The following is a 20766-nucleotide window of genomic DNA, read 5'->3' on the forward strand; positions in this document are numbered from 1 at the left end:
CTATTTTATTTACTTTTTTTTTTCTTCCAGACCCCAAGGAGAATGACCCGAGCCATGAGCTATAGGTAGGTAGCATACCCTATAAGGAAACAGAAAAGCTCACATCACTCTTTGACATCAATGGGTTTACAGGATCATCTCCATTGGTCACTGTATCTGACCCAGTTCCTGCATCTTACTCCCTTCTAAGCCCTGCCAGGCAGCCACTATGCAGTGTGCGGCCTGCAGCCTTGTGCAATCTATCAGGGAGTTCACAAAAGAATGTCTCCAAGGGGGCATTTCTTCCTACCCTCCAAAAAATAAAGGCTCACCTAAAAATAATTAAACCCTACTTAACGTCATTGCTGATCTGTGTGTCATAATCAAACAAGAATGAAAGAAATCTTAATAAGATTGCAATCAGGTCTTTGTGTTCCTTAATCAAGTATTAGTCTTAGTCGAAACCATGTTCATGGTGGCTAAGACGAACATTCCTTTCTCTTCAGGGGAAGTGAAACTACTCCAAGGCTGAACTATGGCTAATGAGTCCAGCTCCTATTCCCACCTAAATCCTTCCCAAATCATCCCCACCCTTCAAAGTCTGACATGAGCCCTCTCCCTCCTCCAGGCCCCAAAGTGCACCCCCTCCTCTGCATCTTCTTGGTTTGGATACCTCCACCCAGAACTTAATTACGCAATGCTCTTTGCTCCTTTTTGGTTGCTCATGGAACTTAGTATAATCTCCCAACCCCTTAGTTTGTAAGTGCCCCCATTTGGGAATCACTTTATTTTTTGCTGATGACCCCACACCCAGCCAGCACCTACCTCAAAGTCACGTAATAATTACGATTATTTACAACCATGACTGTTTGTTGTCATAGGAAAAGTCATATTTTTTTAGATGATAAACTGGAGATTTATAAAATGATTCTTCATAAGATTCCATTAATTAGTAAGGTTAAAATATGATTCACTTTAGAAAAATGAGATGACTATACATCGCTATGAGTCAGAATAGACTCAATGGCAATGGGTTTGGTTTTTTTTTATACATCTGTTATGCAAAATGAGGTATAACATGTTCTCCTGACTAGTGGTGGCATGAGAAAGGTAACACAAAGTTGTTCCTGTTAACTGTGACTACCTGACATTGGCTTAAGAAGAGTCAGTAAGTCTCTGAACTGCAGAGAAAAGGCCCTTCTCTCCCATCATCAACCTCCAGTCACTCAGACCCCAATCTCCACGTCAGCTTGGTGACTGTCTTGGCTTAAAGGAAATCCATGGTGTCATTCAACACCATTTTGTGCACCAAAAGTGGTCACCCATTGAGGAACCTTAGCTTCAATATTCTACAACCCATAGAGGAGAACATGGCTGACATTGAAAACATCCATTCCCACACCCCCACTCCTTCACCAAGAGGTGTGGGAAAGCTGACCCTCAACCGCTGCTCCCAAGATCTACCACACCCAGGGGCTCCACAGAGGCGTCCAGAAGACTGGACCCCTCTTTTGATGTTGTGCCTCTTGGCAATGTGTCCTAAGAAAGAATGTCAATACGCTTCCCTGCCCAGGACAGCACCTCAGACAGTGAGGGAGATAGCTATCTGCTGGGTGTACAGGAAGTAGGAGGGCTCTCCCAGACAAGGGACACTATGCTGGGCTAGGCACAAGAGAGTAGCAATATCAGAGCAAGTCCACTGGGTTGGGGAGTCCTGGAGGCCAGATGCCAGGTCTGACTCTGCCAATATGGAGTGTCTGTGGGCAAAAGACTTCACTTCCCTGAGACTCAGTTTTCTCAACTGTGACAAGAGAGAAGTAAAAGAGATGATTTAAAAAAAAAATCTTCCAACCCTCAGATTGTGAGTTGACAGTGAGCACCTACCACGTATGCGGCCCTGTGATAGGCACTGTGGACAATAAAGACATGTAAGATACAATTTCTCATTAATCTAGAGTTATGCTCTAGTGGAGAAAAGAAGAAAATTGACCTTGTCTTTGGGCCTCTATTGTCATGCTGGACTCTGCCTATGAACATGCACAAACCCATAAATACTAGACATGGCATTAAAAAAAAAAAAAAATACAACAAAAATGAGTACAGCTTGAAGTCCTGATCCATGCTACAACATGGATGAATCCTGAAAACATTATGCTGACTGACATCACTCAGTCACTAAAGGACAAATATTGTAACATCCAGGATAGGCAAGTGTATAGAGACCAAAGTTTATTTAGTGGTTAACAGAGGTGGGTGAGAGGGAAGGAAAAGGAAGACAAAATATTTAGGGGACATTGAGCTTCTGTTAAGGGTAATGGAAAAGTCTGGGAACGGTTAATGGTGATGGTAGAAAGACATGGAGAACATAGTTAATATCACTGAACGATTCAAGTGAAGATTGTAGAAATGGCCAACGTTCTGTTACCTATATACCTATCACAATAAAATAAAATGATATAGGTAAGAAGGCCTGTACTAGTTCGGGAAAGGAATAGGTTCTTGTTAAATAAGGGGGCATGGGGGCCTCTGAGGAAGGTTACATAGACAAAGGATTAAAATTGTGCCTTGTAGGATAAGCCCAGTGATTATCAGCAGAGATTTCTGTATTCTCCCGAGAGGTCAGAAGGCTAGGAAAAATTCCACTAGACCAGTGTTTCTCAATGTGGAATAGGTGGTGTGTTTGTGCGTGTGTGTGTGAACCTGGGATCAAATAAATTGGGAAATAGTAGACTAAACAAAGCTAATCTTTTTTTTTTTTTTTTTTCTTTCATTGCAGATCTCCTTGGGGACTTTAGTAAGCAAATGTGTGTTAAGAATCTCTAAGTCAGGTCAAAAGTGCAAACTTACGACCCACAGAGTCCTTTATACTCACAGCTTTGTGAATGATTAGGGTTCTGAGAAATGTTGCTGTTGTTAGGTGCTGTCGAATCTGTTCCAACTCAGTGACCCTACAGACAACAAAACAGAACGCTACCCAACCCCGTGCCATCCTCACAGTCATTGCTGTGTTTGAGCCCACTGTTGCAGCCACTGTGTCAATCCATCTCATGGAGGGTCTTCCTCTTTTTTGCTGACCCTCTACTTTACCAAGCATAATGTCCTCCAGGGACTGATTCTTCCTGATAACATGTCCAAAGTATGTGAGAGAAAGTCTCACTGTCCTTGCTTCTAAGGAGCATTTTGACTGTACTTCTGAGAAATACCCTTTGGGAAATCCTGCGCCAGAGAGACTGGAAACTCTCTGACGTCAGGGGTTGTGTCTTGCTCACACAGGTATCCTCTGCACTTGGCACAGGGCCGGGTACATGGGAAGGATTCAATAAATGTCTGCCAAGTGACCAAATCAGTGATTGTTGAACTCTAATGGAGAGACTGGCATCGCAACACGATATGGGTGAGAGTGTGCCAGAGAGCAAGGGTTCACCTCTTCAAGGGGCCATCCCTTCACCTTTATGGGCTCAGATGAGGTTGTGATCACCTTTCAAGAAGGCCAGGGCCACAAATTAGTAAGGTATCCTAACCCAGTGCCGTTGAGTCTGCAAGGCTTTAATTTTTTTCCCCAAAAAGTTTTAATCGGTGCTTTTTTTTTCCACCAAAATAAATCAAGAGCTTCGTTAAGAATTTTGGCATTTTTCTCTTTACTAAGAATAGGTAACAGTTATGACACTCGTAGGCCAGACTCTATAACGTTGTTAGAGATTATCTTTGTCTCTTTACTGCCACCTTCTGGCTCCAAGGCACCTACATGGCAAATTAAAATGCCACCTTATTTCCGTATTTCCCTGAGGAATTTTAACCAATCTTTCTTTCATATTGTTTACCTCAAATGATGCTATACAAGTTAGAAGCAGGTAGGGTGGCCTTTACTCTTTTTCATTTGACCTGAAGGCAGTAGAGAAGTTAAGTGATTTGCCAATGATAGAAAATCGGGAGCAGAGCAAAGACTAACCCACACGTGTTGGTTTTTCCAATGAGCAAACACTAGGTTTAGCCATTTGGCTTTGTCCAGCCATATTTGCAAAGAGTTCTATGGCTCTCTCATCCCTTCACAAGCACAGCCTTGAGTGAAAAATTTCCTGCCCTTAAAAAAGAGGATGCTGTTCGAACATATCCTGAACTTCTCAAGGGTAAAATCTTTGAGAGAAGAATGTAGAAGGTTTATTATGGATTTTTTATCTGATTGTCAAGCTACCACAGTGTCCTGTAGAGCAACCCCAAGAGAGTGGTCAGCTAGCTTCTCCCTAAACATACCTTGGTCTGGAAGCAGCAATAGAGTTGGGTTAGGTACGGGTGTTTCCGTGCCAGAGCCAAAATTCTCTTCTCTGTCATCGTGCAGTCCACGTCATCATCCTGAAGGATGACGTCCTTCTTTAAGACCTTCACAGCATAGACTTCATCTTTGCCCTTGAGTTCCGCCAACATGACCTGTAACCAATCAACATTCCCGCATCAATCTATGCACGTATGGGACCAATACAAGACGCACAAGCTAAAAGAAAATGCTTTAAAAACGAATTCCTTTATGACTGCTTTTTAAATTTCGTATAGTATATCCAACATTAAAAAAAAAAAATCAGGAAAATTGCCATCCTAATACAGCCACTAGTTTAATTTACTTATTTACTTTTAATCTCCAGCACAGCACCCAGGCAAAGAAAAGAGAAGCCCACTGCACATCTGTTAAATGACGACACATGTGTTCACATATGTTTGCTATGCTGCAGTTACAGTATATAGAAAAATCTGTTTTCTTTCTTTTTAACTGATCATTATTACATCATACGCAGTTTTTTTTTTTCGTGATTTTTATTGTTGTCATGGTTGGTGATACTCAAGTCAGGTAAATATACAATAATTCATCTAACCACTTCCCTCGTAAAAGACCCAAGTTATATCTGATTATTAAGCATTACATAAATAAATAACATTGGGCATTTTTGTAGCTGGCATTTTTTTTCTTTCTTTTGGATCACATCCTTAGGACACAAATTCTCAGAAATCAATGACAGAGTTAAAATTTTTGAACTTTTTTTTTTTTTAACAGTTCTTCATAAGCATCTCTTAATTGCTTTTCAAAAGTATGTGTCTGTGTGTGTGTATATATATACACATATCTACACCCTGCCACCAGCAACATAGAAGTATTTCAGTTTCATGGCAATTTACCAACATTGGGTATTTTTACATACAAACTTTTTTTCCTCAATAGGTGAAGTGTTACCTAAATGTTGCTTTAACTTGAAATGGAACTTTTTTAAATATTTGATTTCTAATTGTTATTTCTTCTTGTGTGAATTCTATGTCTGTCTCTAACCTTTTATTTGCTGCAAAGATTTTTCTAAGCCTGTTTTATAATTTTTTTTTTTTTTTGAATAGAAGCATTTACCTATGTGTAGTTGAATCTATCCTTGTTTCCCTTTATGATTTCTTCTATAGCTTTAAAGCTGGGAAAGTGATTCCTTCTCCAGAGAGCTGATTAACAATTCTATTTTCTTCAAGTTTTCCAATCATTTGATATTTTTGGACTCATTTCTCTATAAATGTCACCATTCTCTCCTTCTTTTTTAACAGCTATCTCCTAAGCACAGTACTCCAATGTCAGTTGTCAAAGCTTAAGAGCAGTAATTCAGAAACTTAACGAGAAAATTCATGATGTTAACCTAAAGATCTTTCCTCGTCCACATATAATACAAACTCTAAAACTGACTCAAACTTTGGCTGTGATTTTTCTTAAGAAACAACCTCAGGGCCCCCGAGTCATCAGAATTCCCATCCTGCCAACACCATATGGAAACTTGGAAACTCTGAGTCTGCTCGTTTCCCTTGAATCTTGCTCAAAATTAGACCAACTCCTGCTCAGGGCAGAGTTCTCATCCCAGAGTTATGCCTAGACAGGAGGCTGGGGTCTGTTTCTTATTTAGCCTGTTTCTAAAGACTGTGATTGTTTCAGCTTTTGTCATTTAAGTTAACTCCAGTTATCTTCCTGCCATGAGATCGCAGGGTGAGATGGGACAGGTGAGATGGCTGGGAACCAGGCCTGTACCCTGCAGGGGTTCCCAGAGCTGTTCCCTTTGGAGAGAAGTGGAATGAGACTGACCAGCAGATTGCTGCTTTCAAGAGCCTGAGACATGTGTGGGCAAGTGACCCCTGGGAGCTGCCAGAGCCAGGCGTCTGGTCTCCAGAGTAGGGCCTCTCTGCTCTGGGAGGCCTCGGAAAGGCCATCATGTCAACTGTGACTCACGGAGACCCCATGTGTGTCAGAGTGGAACTGTGCTCCATGGGGGTTTTCAGTGGCTGACTTTTCAGAAATAGGTCACCAGGGTTTTCTTCCAAGGCGCCTCTGGGTGGACCTGAACCTTCAACCTTTTGGGCAGCAGCCAGATGTGTTAATCATTTGCACCACCCAGGGACTCCCTCAGAAAGATAATTCCCATCCCCTTCCAGGCACGGCTTTGAGAAGAGCAAGGGGGATAATCAGAGGTCTCAGCTGAAGTGCTAACCAGCTTCCTAGGCTCTCTGCCCCTCCAACTTCTTCTAAAATGAACAGGGATTATTTTTCCATCTCATGTGGTGATCAAGAAGGAGACCTGGTGGCGCAGTGGTTAAAGTGCTTAGCTGCTAACCAAAAGGTTGGCAGTTCAAACCCACCAGCTGCTCCAAGGGAGAAAGATGTGACAGTCTGCTTCTGTGAGTATTACAGCCTTGGAAACTAATAGGGCTGCTATAAGTTGGAATTGACTCAGTGGCAGTGGGTTTCTTTTGTTTTTGTTTTTAAACCGTCAAAAGGGCTGGCTGAGCACCATTAGCACTTATTGGGGCCACCCGGCACCCACATCCACATCACTGTGTTCAGCTCAGTGGGAAGCTGAACATGGCAAATGGTACCCAGGTAGGAGGACGCTGATCCAAGACATGAAATGATTACTCTCATTTTTTTCCCGTAAGCGGAAGATAAAACATTAGCAAGTGTCCGAAAAGGCAAGTAAATAACATTTAACTTTCAAAGCAACACATGCTAAGGTTTGCTTTGGACCCTACATTCACTGACGGCAGAGATTCTAGCATTCATTCTCAAAATCTTCATAATGAATTAAAAAGAGAATTGAGATGGAAGAACTTCTTGTTAATACTATTGATAATGGAACACCACACGCATGTAAAGCATTTTAAGACTGAGATGTGCTTTCTCACCCACGATCTCACTTGAAGGAGTCCCTGGGTGGTGTAAACAGTTAACACACTTGGTTGCTAAATAAAAGGGTGGAGATTTGAGTCGACTATGAGGTAGCTCAGAAGAAAGGCCTGGCAATCTACTTCTGAAAAATCACCTCCCGTTAAAAACCCTATCGAGAACAGTTTTACTCTGACACACGCGAGATTGCCATGAGTCAGAATTGACTTGATGACACCTGTTTTTTGTTTTTAATCTCACTTGAGTCCTGTCCCCATTCAATAAATGAGGAAAACTGAGTCCTAAAGAGGCTAAATGACTACAGTAAAGTCTCTCACCTACTGAGCAGCAGAGCCAGGACACTTACCTGCTTGGCCTCAAGCCATTTCCACTCAACAAGGAAGGGAAATTTAACAAGACCAGATAGAAATGCTCAATGCTTAATCCTAGATCAAACAAACAAGGCAATGCCACAGGGTAGAGAAAATCCCAATTCTCCCCAAGCTTGCCACAGACCTTGCCAAAGCTGCCTTTGCCCAACACCTTGATGAAGTTGAACTCATCCAGGCCCAAGCGCTTGGCCTGGCCCTGCCGGAATTCCCCGTTCTCTCCAGGGCTCGCCAGCTGGCCGTCGGTGGACGCGGCCGCCCGGTGATCCTCCCCACGATTGTCAAATGACAAAGCCTTCCGAATGTTGTTTTCAAGTTCTTTTATTTCTAGGACCAAGGGCGACAAAATACTCCATTAGCACACACCTTGTGACCTCTTGCCTTAGCATTCCACATGCAGGATCTCCCCGGAACCTGCAGCTGTCTGACCTCTTTCCTGTTCTTCATTGCAACAGAACCAATGTGGGATCTCTTCATTTGTTGCTCATTTGCTCAACACGCTTTCACTGGCACTAAGGTACAGCAGGATCTGGGTATACAGAGGAGGGGAGAGTCCCTGCCCTTGAGAAGTTCACTTGTCCACAAACTCCTTCAGGTGACACAGGGATCATGGATCCTCTGAAAACCCCTGGCGAGTAGCTTATTGTGTTATTCTAGATGGAGAGCAAGGATCCAGGCCCTCTGGAGAACCTTGCAGAGTCACAAAGCCTACAGGGGCTCTTCCAGTTTCCTCTGATGATTAAGAAAACAACTAACCTAGAAGAGTTATCACAGCACTCACCAGTGATAAAATTGTTTCAACAACTGGGACTAGGAAGCCTCCTTCTAAAGGAGTTCACTTAGCCTTGTTGCTGGGTTCACTCTAAATACCCGACTCACCCAAGGCTGTCTAATGAAATGGGCAATGGGCTTATCAACAACAAAAGAACTGCATGTTGCAAATCTATCTCAAAGAGGGTAGGAACTCCTCAGTACAATTTCTCAACTGTGAGATGGTCTTACGCCCCTCCAGGGTATGTGACCTGAATTACCTAGGGTGATAGCGCTGGGTGATCCTTTGACCTCTTCTGTTTGAGGAGGCTCTATCGTTAGCTATTCATTCACTAAGGCACAGCCTCCTCTCTCCGTGTAGAGATGCGTCTCTTGATTTTACAATATGCTGGTGAAGAACTGGGATTTACTGGAAGGGGACCATGGACTGTTAACCCTTCAGAGTCAGAATCAGGCCTGGGTGACCAGGTGCTGCCGGGCATGAAGAGACCTTCACCTTCTTTGTAGGAGGGCTGAGGTTCATCAGAAGAGGGATTGGCTTAGGTCTGGAGTTTGGGATAGGGGGCAATGGAGGGCAGGGCAACACCTGAGTCCACAGACAACCCCCAACACCATGAATTCAGCAGCTATCTACCACTTCCTCTTCCCTAAGTATAACTTTAAGTCGTAGCATAAAGCTAAAAGTCTCAGTGTTCAAGACTGCTTACTAAACGGACTTTGGAAGGAGAACTTAGGTGTTCTGGATACCAAAGCTCGAAGAAAACGCCGTTCTGCCTTTTCTTACAATGGACGAAAGAGAAACTATACCACACACCTGCTCTGTAATAACACCGTGTCTTGCAAGAGGGCTTTTGCATCCATTTGTGCCACCTCACTGCTGGCCAATACGCTACCTTCAGGGACGGGATGGATGGAGGCCCTGAGAGGCTGGATAGTATACTGGGTGGGGGCCAGGTCTAGAAATCATGATCACTTTCCTCTTACCTGGGGACTTTTTATCACATGACCCCAACTCCCTGAAGCTCAACATTAAAAAAGGAAGTGTGAAAACGCTCACACGGGTCTGGGATAATCCCTGCTAATCTGGAGACCCCAGTGTACTGCCTCATTACTTATGAATGGGTCAGATCTCTTTCGGAATGAAGCAGGGTATAAAGATGCAGAAGTCAACTGGAGCAGTGCAGTGAGAGACTCAGGTTATTGATTTTATGGCCTCAGGTTTGGCACATGTCGCCTACGGCTGTTTCGCTTACACTTGGGTAAGAAGGGCTGGTCTTCAAGGAGGGTTTGATGGTCCTGAAATCAGGATTCCTAGGCCAGGAGGGACACAGTGTTGTCCCTACCACTGACACAGCTCCTAACCTGGGGATAAGCCTTTTCAACTCTCTAGCCTTTCACACCTCATCTTGTGTCGTGGGAATAACACCAACACCAATACAGCACCACCACGGAGTTGGTGTGAGCATAAAATTAGGATAACAAACACAAAACTGCTTTTAAAAAGTCAAAAGGGGCTACAGAAAGTCCAGGCTCTATTATTACGCAATTATGACTACCCCTAAGGAGCCCTGGTGGCGCAGAGGTTAAGAGTTCAGCTGCTAAACCGAAAGGTCAGTGGTTCTAACCCACCAGCGGCTCTGTGGGAGAAAGATGTGGCAGTCTGCTTCTGCAAAGATTCACAGCTTTGGAAACCCTGTGGGCAGTTCTACTCTGCCCTACAGGGTAGCAATGAGTCGGAATTGACTCAACAGCAGTGGTCTTGGTTTCTAGGTTTATGATTCCAAACCAAAATCAAATCCACTGCCGGGCTCCCAGCTGTCTGAGCTAAGAAGCTCATTCTTGGGTAGAAAGGCCTTGAGTGCCTTAGTCCTTCCGATAACAGAGCTCAGAGGTACGGAGGCAAAGCTGAGGGTCTCACCCTGGTCACAAGGGGAGGTGGGTGCTGACTTGGATCGATCTTCCTCAGTTGGTGAGCTTCCAGAAGCAGGCTGTGGGGACTCGGCACCAGCAATGAGCTAGAGAGGAGAGGGACAAAAAGAAAGGAGAAGCCCATCAGAAGGAAAGTGGAAAACATCAAGGTTCCTTTCTGAGAGCTGTAAGAATGCCTGGTGCCCAGAAACACTTGTTGAATTGATATTCTGAAAGCTTGGACTCAAGGTCTCACTTGACAATGAAAGAGAAGAAAGCAAGAGAATTCAGTGTGTTTGATTCTTATTCTCTCTACATACAATTGACCTGTCTAAGCAAAGCTCAACCACACCTTCTGCGTAAAGCCTCCCTCTCCAATCCAAGTTACTTTGCCCAAGGTACTAAGACACTTGTCTCCAATACCTGTTTGGCATTTCTTCATTATTTTACTTAGCTTTATATGATTAATAATACCTGTTTGTATACATTGTGTGGAACGCTCTATTCAGGTAGACTATAGGTTCTTCGAAGGCAAGACTTTATGAGTGTCTTGTACTGATTTGTACAAAATGATATAATAAAATTAAAAAAAACCCGAACCTGTTGCTGTCAAGTCGATTCTGACTCATAGCAACCCTACAGGACAGAGTAGAACTGCCCCACAGAGTTTTAGGGTTTCCAAGGAGCGGCTGGTTGATTTGAACTGCCAATCTTTTGTTTACCAGCCGAGCTCTTAACCACTATGCCACCAGGGCACTCAATAAATATTTCCAGATATACTGGTATTTGTTGACAAATTTTCATAAGATACTCCTCCTACCCGCCCCTCCCCCCATGAAGTCTATTTCCTGGCATCAATGTTGGCATGTTCACCTTTTTTTTTTTTTTTAATGGTTTTATATCCTGTTATTTTCTTTTACTTCATTTTAATTTTTTTATGTAGTCCATAGATTACTTGAGGGTTCTCTCTTTGCATTGTATAGTTGGCACATCCATTTGAAGTTCAGTGGTTTGGCCTAAGAGATTGCAAGCGCTCTGGCCCACTTTTACTCTCAGTTGATCAGCAGTGCTCACCTGTTCTTTCTGGATGCTGGGCTACTTGCAGGGGTAACATGGGGAACCAAGGCTCCAGCAAGCCTGACGCTCCTGCAAAGAAGCCCTTTTAATTTCTAAGCAAGGCCGTTTCTCTTCCATCCTCTCAGCCACCATGATTTCTCACTTGGTTTTTTCTAACTTTTGCGTCAGAAGCATCACAGCAATAAAAATATTGGGGATGAGTCCCCTAGTCTAATACTCTGTCCCTTCCTGAATTTCTCCATGTTGGCTTACTAGCACCAGGTCCCCCGCAAATTCAAGATAGATGGCATTATAACCAGTAAACCAGCCGCCATCAAGTTGTCTCTGACTCATGGCAACCCCATGTGTGTCAGAGTAGAACTGCATTCCATAGGATCTTCAATGGCTGACTTTTTGGAAGTAGATTCCCAGGACTTTTTTCCAAGACATCTATCGGTGGACTTGAACCTCCAACCTTTCAGTTAGCAGCCAAATACGTTAACCATTGATAACACTCAGGAACTCCGTTATAGCACATGCAAATATGGGGGAGAGGGCAGGTATGGGTTTTCTTTAAAGTATTTCATAACAACCAATACAGATTCCCTTTACTTCTAACAAGGGAAAAACAATGACATCTCCTGGAAAGGGCTCTACAATTCATAAATGTGACTGACCAAGGTGCTTGCTGAGCCCGCCTCGTGAATGGAGCCTTATATTCTTGGGGATTGAATTGTGACCCCCAAAAATTCATCTCAACTTGGATAGATCATGATTCCCAGTATTGAGTGTTTGGTCTCCGTTTTGTGACCTAATGTAATTATGTGTTGTGAATCCTAGCTGCCATGGTTGTGGTCACGGTCCCACTGGGAATGAGTTGTCTGTTATGCTAATGAGGCATGATTAGGTTAGGCGCTACCCTTGCTTGAACCACACCTTTTGTCTTACAAGAGATAAAAGGAGAGGGAAACAAGCAGAGAGGGGGACCTCCTACCACCAAGAAAGAAGAGCCACGAGCAGAGCACATCCTTTGGACCTGGGGTCCCTGCACTGAGAGATGCGTACACCTGGGGGAAGATTGATTAAAAGGACCTTCCCCCAGAGCCGACAGAGAGAGAAAGCCTTTTCCTGCAGCTGGTGCCCTGAATTAGGACGTCTAGCCTCCTAATCCGTGAGGCAATAAATTTCTGCTTCCTAAAGTCATCCACTTGTGGTATTTCTGCTAGAGCAGCACTAAATAACTAAGACAGGTGCTGGCATTTTGCTTACAATTCCAACTCCTCGGGTCAACAATGGAAGTCCTGTTTCCGCTGGAGGGATTCACGCCACCAGAGGCACGAAGTCCCACAGTGAACTCAAGCAGGGAGAAGAGAACTTTTCTCCAACCCTTGGAAAAGAACTTTGTTTATTGAGATTGTAGAGAAGAAGCAGACATTAATCAGATGAAAACAATCCAACTTTTCTCATTCAAGGCGCAAAGTCCTTCTGAGAGGCACAGGGAAAAGGTGTAGCAGCTTCTAAAAGGTAAAGATGTCTGGGGAACGAGCGTCCTCTAGAAGGTATTTGTCTTGGTCATCTAGTGCTGCTATGACAGAAATACCACAAGTGGATGGCTTTAACATAGATAAATTTATTCTCTCACAGTCTAGGAGGCTAGAAGTCCCCATTCAGGGTGCCAGCTCCAGGGGAAGGCTTTCTCTCTCTGTCAGCTCTGGGGGAAGGTCCCTGATATCAATCTTCCCATCTAGGAGCTTCTTAGCACAAGGACCTAGGGTCCGAAAGACATGCTGTTCTCCTGGCTCTTGTTTCTTGGTGGTATGAAGTCCCCCTGTCCCTCTGCTTGCTTCTCTTTTATATCTTGTAAGAGATTTACTTAAGACACAACCTAATCTTGTAGATTGAGTTCTGCCTCATTAACATAACTGCCTCTAATCCTGCCTCATTAACATCATAGAGGCAGGAATTACAACACACAGCAAAATCATATTAGATCACAAAATGGCGGACAACCACAGACTACTGGGATACAAACACAGAATATACTTGGCATAACCAAGTTGACACACATTTTGGGGGGGACACAATTCAATCCATAACAGTACTTCAGGGCAAAATTTAGGGAGTGCATTTAGGAGTCAAGATGGTAGAGGCACCCTTAGTCAGACTCACTTTTTTAATAAAGAGCTTGAGAATGACGTGTGGGCAGGAGGGCTATCCCCACTCCACCTCCACCAGGATTTCTTGCCCAGTTAACATGGTTCTGAGTTTCTCATAACTTACTTAAACAACAATAAAAAATTAGTTTTTAGAGCAGTTTTTAGTTTACAGAAAAATGGGAAGAGAGTAGAGTTTCCATATATCCCTATTCCCTGCACACAATTCCTTATTATTCACATCCTGCATTAGTGTGATACATTTGTTGCAATTGAACCAATTTTGATACATTATTAATTAAAGTCCATAGTTATCATTAGGACTCTGTGTTGTACTGTCCTATGGGTTTTGACAAATGCATAATGACATGTGTCCACCATTACAGTCTTATACAGAATAGTCTCATTGCCCTAAAAATGCCCTGTGTGCCACTCCATCTATTCATCCCTCCCACCTCTCTGAATCCCTGACAACCACTGATTCTTTTTACTGTCTTTATAGTTTTGCCTTTTCCAGACCTTCATACAGTTGGATTCATAAGGCATGATTCTTTTTCAGACTAGCTTCTTTCACTTAGGAATCTCCATGTTTTTTCATAACTTAATTTAGGCTAGAAAGCAAGGCTAAAGAGAACCCACAGACAAAATGCTATGGGTTCCTTTAGGTCTGTTTGTATCTGTGGGTCCTGACTTTCCAAAACAACATTTTAGCAAATGGATCTCTTCCTACTGACATTCAGAATGTTACAAAGACAGGACTTTGGTCTCCAAAGAAAGGCCCAGATGTTTCATGTCTCAGGACGTTAACATTAGTCCTCGGGTAGCTAAGTGCTGGTACTATCAGAAATCTTCTTGGCTTCCTCCCTAGAAAAGAATGTGGGTCCAGCTCTTCATCCATTTATCCTCATTACAATAATACCACAGGCCAAGATCAGACACCGACATTGCTTTCATGCCAGTTCAGGAGGCAGATAAGTATATTTCCTTGGCCAAAGTAGCTATGTTTTCCCTAGAGGGAATTTCGAAGTCTGCATCTCAAAGCTTATGTTTCTCTGGCAAACATTACCCTTGACACTTGCTTTGTTTCCCCCCATGTTTGCAACTGAAGGCAACTTTAATGTTACCTGCCTGGTCTCTCTTTCTCTCTCTCTTTTTTCCCCCCATTAAACACATGCTGTTTTGAGTAAATGTTGCAAACTTAAACCTTAAAACCTAACTCCAAGGCACTCTTACAGTGTTGGCCCACAAATGGCTCCAGAAACACCAAGTAGCCGGCCTACCTTTTTCCTCCTCTGGCCACTGTTGGTGATCTTGTCTGGAGTGACACCGAGGTCGGCCAGCACCTTGGCAATTCCTCTGGCATCTACTCCACAGTTGGGGGCAACATTGGTCTCACAGCGACGGTGAACGTTCATCTTGCAGACTGTAGGGGGCACAGAGGAAAGACTTTCAAATAGTCGTGGCCTCAAACATGACTTTTTTTTCTGATTATAAAAGTAAAACACACTTGTTTGATAGAATTTGGAAAATACAGAAAAACATAAAGAGAAAAACAAAAATTACCCATCATCTCACCACACAGAAATAAAATTCACCAGACCACCATGCAGAGGTAACCACTGCTAACTTTCTAGTTACTCCCTTCCAGTCATTCTTTCTATATATATATTAAATTTGGATAAATAAACAAATATCACATTTAAATTTTCTTTTGGGGATCTATGAGGTGTGGAATCACCTGCAGAAGGCAATTTGGCCTTTTTTCTTGCTTTTTGTGAGCTGTACCAACACCTGGGGCTAATGAGTAGGTGCTTACCAGACCAGGAGGGACTATCTGGGGGCCCAAGGCTGATTAAGCCTCAGGAGGCTGATGTAATCTATCATGGCCACTTGGTGAGGCCAATAAGAACCCCGAGCCCTGAGGCTCAGAGGAGCTTCCTGGTTGGTGATCATACATGGGGAAGGGTAGTGCATCCCTCTTTGGGACATGGAACCTCTGTGCTGTGACCCCTCCCAGACTTCACCCTATGTACCTCTTTGATTCCTTTTCAGTTGTAATGAAGTCGTAGTCATAAGTTTGGTATATTCTCTGTGAGATTCTGTGAGTTGTTCCAGCAAATTAACAAACCCACAGGGCCAGTGTGAGCCAGCAGGAGCTGTTTGGCAGTCTGAAGGAAGGTATCCTTCTAATGTGTGAGCTTTGACCTAACTCTGGTTGGCTGGGGCCCCGGAAATATTGCATGGATAGTTGGTCTGAAAGATGGTGTCTGTCTAATTTGTGAGTTCTGACCCAGCCCTGGTTGGCAAGGGTTGGAGACAGAGAGTGTGCCATGTGAGTGGCTGGTGACGAGCGTGGGGAAGTGGGAGGGTGAGGACTGAATCTATTTCTATACTTTGGGGATTAGATTCATACTGATCCTTACCACGAAGTTAGCAATGAAAGTGGGATTTACCCACGATGCCCCTGACTTAGTACAGGAGCAGAACATGGACCAGAAAAGAACTTGATTGGTTTATTTAAAGAAAGTTCATTTGGATTCTGGACCCAAGCAAGTCACATGTACACATTTCACTCTATGACTCTCGTAAAGTGTTGGGTTATCATCGAGAAGGGTATGTCCAGGATAGAGCCTGGCAAGATGTTTATCTGAAAATGAGCCTATTGAATGAGGTGACCTCCAAGGCTCCTTTCAGATCTAAAATCCCACTTCAAAGGAACAGAGCCATGCTTGAATGTCTTCGTTCACCCATGTCACTCAGTTGTCTTGGTATAGCACTGTTCTTGGAAAGAAACCAGGCAGGATAGGCCAGACCTCCCACCTGCCCTGGACGATCTGGTCACTGGTCTAGGCGAAGGGACAGCACAGATGCCCACCCCAGGCTTGAAGGGAGTTCAACTGAGCTACTGAGCCCAAGAGGCTCAAGGGGCCAAAGGCTGGGGAATGGGAGAGGGAGAGTTAGGAGGGAGTACTGTCTTAGACTACACAAACAAGAAAGATCCACCACAGCCTGGCCATGGTGCTGACTTGAGCACTGAATTATTACTAACAACTTCCTGAAAAGCCTCAATCTGAAGATAAAACTGGTAGACCACGCACATCAGGCAACAGCGTTTTGCTCTGAAGTTTCGCTCCCTCTCCCCTTAGCTACAGATACCATTTGACACCACGTTCACCTCACCTGCTCCTGCCCACCGACTCCACAAAAGCCCTCGCTTTGCCTCTTCAAGAGGTGACAGAAAAATCAAGAATAAAGGAGGCCAAATGAAGGGAATTTCTCAGCTAGGGCAACTTGTCTACATAATTTAACCACTGGCGCCCTCTGGTGTTGAAATGCCAGACCTGTCCATCTAACAAAACAGAGTGACCAGTCAGCAAAGTAGAAATGGTCTTTAAGGTCTTCCCTTATTATTTATTTATTTTTTTAAAACTCGGCTATTTCCTGGGGAAAGCTAAGTAGTTGTCTTAATATGTAATTAAAAAAAATCCCAATCACATATCAATTAAAATGGATGACACGAGACAATGACTTTGCAGTGCTTTGAAAAATCCTGAGATGTGAGGGCAAAGCTCTCCACGGAAGGAGAGCTCAGAGATAACACAGGCAGCCGCCAGGGGACCATGGGCTCCGGGATGCTGGCGGATGACACACGGAGGCTGCAGGCAAGTAAAAGAAAGTGGACACTCCATTAAAACAACCTTGAGGTTCATTCGCATTAAAGCCAACGATTGTGGAGTTGACTCCAACTCGTGGTGGCCCCATGTGTGTCAAAGTAGAACTGTGCTCCATAGGGTTCTCAATGCCTAATCTTTCAGAAGCAGATCACCAGGCCCTTCTGAGGTGCCTCTGAGTAGACTTGAACCTCCACCCTTTCAGTTAGCAGCTGAGCACCTAGCTGTTTGCACCACCCAGTGACTCCTCGTTCATATAACATGAGCCAAACGAACCATTCCAAATCCCTGCCACTTCTCACTCTGGGGCAAGGGGTATTGCATCAGGCTGCCAAACTACTCAGTGCCCTGGGCCACCCTTTTATGGCTTCTCTTTTAAGGTTGCCTCTTCTTTTTTTTTTTTTGCCACGATCACCACTATTTATTTCCAAAACTTTTCCATCGCCCCAAATAGAAACTCTGTACCCCTTACACCATAACTCCTCATTCTCCCTTCTCCCCCAGCCACCAAACCACTAATTGACTTTCTGTCTCTATGGGGTTGCCTCTTCTAGATATTCCATACAAGTGGGATCACACGACGTTTGTCCTTTTGTGACAGACTGGTTTCACTCAGCATATTGTTCCAAGTTCATCCATGTGGTGGCATACATCAGGACTTCATTTCTCTTTATGGCTGACTAATTCTCCATTGCAGTCATACCAGTAAGCACGGTACTCATCAACTTGTATTGAGCAAGGCACCAAAAAAAGAAATAAAAGACCCATCCAACTCACAGCTACCCTACAGGACAGAGTAGAACTGCCCCATAGAGTTTTCAAGAAGCGCCTGGTGGATTCGAACTGCCAACCTTTTGGTTAGCAGCTGTAGCTCTTAACCACTATGCCACCAGGCATAGTGCTGTAATTGGTGTACAAGTATCTGTTTGAGTCTCTGCTTTCAAGTCTTCTGGGTACCTACCCGAGGCAAGGCTACCTCTTAATGTTCATTATCAGCTGGTTTCACCTGGATGAAGTTCCGCTTGGGATGAAACAGAGCAGCTTTGCTAGGGATTCTTCTAAAAGGAGACCATTAGTCTACTATTTTCACCCAGTTACTCATCATACGTTTGTTGAGCACCTACTATGTGCCAGGTGGGGCAGCAGTAGCAGGTTCATGCTCAAGACAGATCAGGGTTCGGGCACACTGACCTTCACTTTTCTATAGCACATTCTATGTTTTTTCTGGAAAACATTGTTTCCAGTTGCCACCTTTTTATAAATGCGATTAAAGCTCAGATTGCAATGAGGGGAGTCAGGCTATTGGAAATCCTTCCAACATAATCAGATGACCTTCTGAGAACAATGACAAAGCCATGCCTGCGGGAAGTCAGGCCTACGTGTCTTCCAGAAATTTCTTTAAATTGGGATAATTTTGGCCTTGGGGGTGAGCCAGGGCTAGGTTCAATTTCATAATATTAACGTAATTCCCAGCCATGCTCAGAAATGTAGAGAACCAACAACTGTGAAGAGGAAGTTGTATAGTAGTGTGATGAAGTTGTCAGTGGCAGGGGAATGACTATGAAGAGAGAGAGGTTAGAGGGGTGGCATTATGTGGTCCCTTGGGCTCATGCTGGGGCACCAAAAGGTGACCAGAAAGACGTCTGGAATCCTGGTACCACTGGAACCATCACTCAGAGTTTTCCACGGGACATGATTGGCCAGTTGTCTTCTACCCCTCAGTCCTCAAACCAAAACTCTGCCTGGATCTTCCATGCATGCTGGGGGACGTCCACGATGGTCCCTAGGCATTGTCAGATGCTATTGCAAGGGATTCAGGATAAACTGAGAACACTCCTGCGGCCTTTCAGCACTGAACACTGAGCTGCTTCCTCCCTCCCTGCCCTCTACTCATTGCTGGGTGCTTGCCTAGAACGTCCTCCCCCCTGCCCTGTTCTTCCCGTCCTTCTCCTCCCTCATTCCTCAAGCCTAATGCTCCAGCAGTCTTTCCTGACCACCTGACCTCTCCTTATCTAAGAATTTTTCACTCTTATGTCTGACTCACAGCTTGAATTACTGCTTATTATTTAGCTTTCCAAGGAGTCCTGGTGGCACAGTGGTTAAGCACTTGGCTGCTAACCGAAAGGTCAGCAGTGTGAACCCACCAGCCACTTCATGGGAGAAAGACGTGGCAGTCTGCTCCCATAAAGATTTACAGCCTTGGAAACCCTATGGGGCAGTTCTACTCTGTCCTACAGGGTCGCTATGAGTCAGAATCAACTCGACAGCAATGGGTTTGGTTGTTTTTTTTTTTTTTGGTTTATTCAGCCTTTCATGATTCATGCCCAAATAAAGTACAAGTTTCTAGAAGACTAAAGTAAGCTGTTTCCAAGTTGTCTGGGATGCCTTGTACAAGATGGCATGTTTTCCAGTGTATTCTAGCTCTAAGGAAATTAGTAATATTTAGGCAGCAAAGAATATCAGATATACCATTGACTGCCAGAAGAATGAATAAATCTGTCTTGAAAGAAGTACAGCCAGAATGCTAATTAACAGCAAGGATGGCGAGACTTCATCGCACATACTTCGGAATGTTATCAGGAGGGACAAGTTCCTGGAGAAAGACATCATGCTTGGTAAGGCAGAGGGTCAGCAAAAAAGAAGAAGATCCTCACTGAGATGGACTGACAGTGGCTGCAACATGGACTCAAACATAGCAAGAATGGTGAGGATGGCGCAGGACTGGGCAGTGTTTCGTTCTGTTGTTCATAGGGTTGCTATGAGTCAGAATCCACTCAATGGCATCTAACAACAACAGGCAGCATAAATGACAACTCTCAGACCAGTCTCCAATAGATCACAGGAATCAGACGTCTTAAACTCACTAAACAGGCTTTCCCGGACCACGCAGGCAATGTAGTCAGTTACCATGGCTTGATTTCAAACAAACAAGCAACATCAACAACAAAAAGACAAAGGTTGAAAGTTACTGTAGGACTTTTGGAAACCCTTGTGGTGTAGTGGTTAAGAGCTACAGCTGCTAACCAAAAGGTCAGCAGTTCGAACCCACCAGCCGCTCCTTGGAAGGCCTGTGGGGCAGTTCTACTCTGTCCTACGGGGTCACTATGAGTTGGAATCGACGCTACGGCATGAGTTTTTTTAAATGGGTAGGGCTTTTATGGGTCTTTCCTCCATAAACAGTCATACCTGTGCACGAAGATGCAATGTACAGGGATTTTTGCTGCAGTATCACTTAAAACAGACAGAACACAAAAACAAGTAAACATCATCAACGGGGCAAGATTTAAATAAGGTGTGGGACACCCAGGCTGTGTAATATTAGGCAACCACTAAAATGAATGATGTAGATTTATTTGTACTGACTTGGAAATACTCCAAGATACACTGTGAAGTATGAAAAGCAAATTACAGAACAAGGTATATAGGGTTCAATTAACCAATATTTATTGCGTGCCTACCATGTGCCAGGCACTGCTCTAAATGCTGAGGAAACAGCAGAGAAAAACAGACACAAACAAATCCCTGCCCTCGTGGAGCTTATATTCTGAAGGGTTGAGATGAAATAAACATAATATGTAAGTAATTTAGAATATAGAAGGCAGTAAGCGCCATGGACAGAAAGAAAGCAGAGGAAGGGTGATAGAAAATAAGAAATGAGAGTTTCAGTT

The 20766-nt window shown here is 43.9% G+C and overlaps 1 protein-coding gene across 3 annotated transcripts in view; it reads right to left on the reverse strand.

Moving 5' to 3' along the window:
- Nucleotides 1-20766, reverse strand: part of PRKCE (protein kinase C epsilon) — a 625949-nt gene that overhangs the window by 194401 nt on the left and 410782 nt on the right. For all 3 annotated transcript variants that reach the window (XM_049870334.1, XM_049870335.1, XM_049870336.1), the window contains exons 7-10: nucleotides 14708-14850; nucleotides 10229-10325; nucleotides 7667-7866; nucleotides 4231-4404 (exon numbers count right to left, since the gene is read on the reverse strand). In XM_049870334.1, the coding sequence (XP_049726291.1) occupies nucleotides 4231-4404; nucleotides 7667-7866; nucleotides 10229-10325; nucleotides 14708-14850 (614 nt within the window). The remainder of the gene's footprint in view (nucleotides 1-4230; nucleotides 4405-7666; nucleotides 7867-10228; nucleotides 10326-14707; nucleotides 14851-20766) is intronic.

Source organism: Elephas maximus, chromosome 26, assembly GCF_024166365.1.
Source record: "Elephas maximus indicus isolate mEleMax1 chromosome 26, mEleMax1 primary haplotype, whole genome shotgun sequence".
Taxonomy (NCBI): Eukaryota; Metazoa; Chordata; class Mammalia; order Proboscidea; family Elephantidae; genus Elephas; species Elephas maximus.